The sequence below is a fragment of the Dermacentor andersoni genome, chromosome 6, assembly GCF_023375885.2.
Source record: "Dermacentor andersoni chromosome 6, qqDerAnde1_hic_scaffold, whole genome shotgun sequence".
NCBI classification, from domain to species: Eukaryota; Metazoa; Arthropoda; class Arachnida; order Ixodida; family Ixodidae; genus Dermacentor; species Dermacentor andersoni.
In genome coordinates, this window is record NC_092819.1 from 180499850 (window position 1) to 180502470 (window position 2621).

Consider the following 2621-nt stretch of genomic DNA (forward strand, 5'->3'; position numbering starts at 1 on the left):
CAAGCATGCTGCTGAATACGGACAGCAACTTTTTCTTTCTGGCACAGGCGTGAGTTTTAGTTGCTGGGCAATAGCGCATCAACCATGCCTGTACGAGACGTAGCTTTGCGAAACAAACTGCTTCTCGGCTTTGACATGGCAAATTATCCAGCTATTTCCGTCTGCTGGCGGGAAGAAGAAGAAGAAGCCGTGTGGAACGGCTGTGCTCGAAAATGCTCTCTGCTGGTAACAGCGTATCGGCCCCAGGCCGAGGATCGTCGACCCCGTTTTTGAACGAAGATGCAAGTTACAAAGTTGTCCTCCCGCGTCTACCAACCGGTAACGACGTTTTGAATTCTATCTTCCTTCATGCGGACTTGAGTGGCAGACCATACCGTGCTCCTGACTTCCGAGACGCTCTGCTTGAGGTAGTGAATACTTCAGATATTGTAGGTGTCGGACAGTATCAAATGAGCCATGTATGGATGGTTACTTGCGCTAGTAGTACGGCAAAACAAACTCTCGTCGCCTGTGGTGAGCTCCGTGTCAAAGGGCTGAAGTGCATGGTGATAGATCCGGAGACTAAAAACATCAAGCTTAAATTACTATGGCTTCCACCTCACCTTGAACCACGACGCGTTGAAGAGGCGTTCCAGAGCTATGGTCAGGTGAAATCGGTGGAGAGAGAAGTATGGAGGTCCACTGGTATGGAACAGTGGGTGACAACAAACCGGGAGGTTTCCTTGGTGCTCAAGGACACTATCACCGTAAGCTCAATACCGCACATTATGTCCATTTATGGACACCAGTGCCTCGTACTTATCCCCGGTAGGCCTCCGCTGTGCCTTCGTTGCAAGCGTGTGGGACACGTTCGTCGACAATGCAGAACACCGAGATGCTTACAGTGCCACCGATTTGGTCACTCAGCGGACGCCTGCGTGTCCACATACGCCAATAAGCTTCGTTCTGGGCAAAATAACGCAGACGAGCCACAACTGGACCATATCATGGATTCTACAGAGGTAGTAGATGCCACAGGAGAGACTACAGGTGGCATTAGGGACGAAGATCAGGAGTCCTTGAAACCAATGCCAAGCAGTCACAACAGCTCAAGTAATACTAGCGAGGCTACAGGCGAGGATGACTCAGTTTGCACACCTGGCCTAGCAAGCCTTACAGAAAAGCCCCCTGATGACAAGGAAGAAGAGGAAGAGGCGATGGACATAAGTCAGACAAGGAAACGTCCGGCACCACAAAACGACGAAGCAACAGCAAGTGCACTACAGGCGCCCGAGAAAGTGTCTCCTAGTGCTCAGCGACCTCCCTCTCCTGGTAATAATGTGCCGCGCCGGTTTTTCAGCGTAGTCAGGAGAGTGCCACAAAGAAGTCCAAAGGGAGCAAGACCACAGATTTACCTGTGGCCAAGGGCGATGAAACACAAAAGCTTTGGGTGAGCAAAATGGCTACCGCCTTCACCCTCCCCTTATGTGTAGCGACAATCAACGCACGTGGGCTGAGGAATATAAGACGCCAGCATCAGTTACTACACGTGCTTAGGCAGCATGAAGTTGATGTTGGTGCAGCGCAAGAGACAAAGATATTGTCTGCTGGTAATTTCAACCTTGCGCTGCAAACGTTTCAACCTGATTACGAGGTGTGTATTAGCCAAGCATGTGGTGCTTCCGCTGGATGCTTTTTGTTAATCAGAAAGCAGTTAAATCATTCTTCATTGTCGCTAGGTGTTGATGGGGAAGGCCGCCTTATATGCTGTGACCTCTCTTTTCATGGCCGTAATTGGCGGTTTAATTGCGTTTATGCTCCCTCAAAAGTCAGTGACAGGAGGGCTTCCTCTTACTTGCTCCGCTCCTAGACACTGACAGAGATTTGGTACTGTTGGGAGACTTCAACTGTGTTTGTGATTCCAGAGATCACTCATACCTAACTAATCGTTATGATGCAAGTGCTACTTTTCTGCATCAGTTAACGGAGGATCACAATCTAATAGACGTGGGAGCCTACACACCTTCTTGGGTGCGGTTCACGCGCTTTCAAGGCGTCTCCCATGCTCGACTTGATCGTGTGTATGTTTCGACGAATCTCTGGTCTCACATTCACAACTACGCCGTGAAGCCTGTATTTTTCACCGACCACTGTTTGGAAGCTGTTTCATGGGGTCCTCGAAAATTTCGCAAGTTTGCTCCAAACTGGGCACTGTGGAAACTTGATACCCAACTTTTACGAGAGGAAAGTTTTGTAAACAAAGTGAAAGAATTATGGCTAGAAATAACACAATGTCAACAGCTTCCATTGTTTGCTCAATGGGAAATGTTCAAAAATAGAGTGAAAATGAGGCGATTGCCATTTCTTGTGACCTGTCTCAAGGAAAAAAAGCTGAAAAGCATTACCTTCACGATCTACTGCACAAGCTTCACGCTTTCGAAAGCCAGGAACCAGGGTTGTATAGTGATGAAATAAATACAGTTCGCGCACAAATACAGAAATATGAGACGGAAGTGTACAAAGGAGCAATGGTGCGTTCACGCACAACTCGCTTCACAGAAGAGAAGCCCACAAAAAGGGCTCTCGGTGATGAAAAGCGATATGCGCTTTCCAAGCAAATATTGGAAATTGAGTCTGGTGGG

The 2621-nt window shown here is 48.3% G+C and overlaps 1 protein-coding gene across 1 annotated transcript; it reads left to right on the plus strand.

The window, feature by feature from the left end:
• Nucleotides 1-212: 212 nt before the first annotated feature.
• LOC126523928 (uncharacterized) lies at nt 213-1433 on the plus strand. Its single transcript, XM_050172343.1, has one exon. It carries the CDS (start codon nt 213-215, stop codon nt 1431-1433), a length of 1221 nt encoding a protein of 406 aa, XP_050028300.1.
• Nucleotides 1434-2621: the final 1188 nt, after the last annotated feature.

Excerpts from the sequence above, each read along its gene's own strand:
- LOC126523928 (XM_050172343.1), top strand. The coding sequence starts at position 213 with ATGCTCTCTGCTGGTAACAGCGTATCGGCCCCAGGCCGAGGATCGTCG.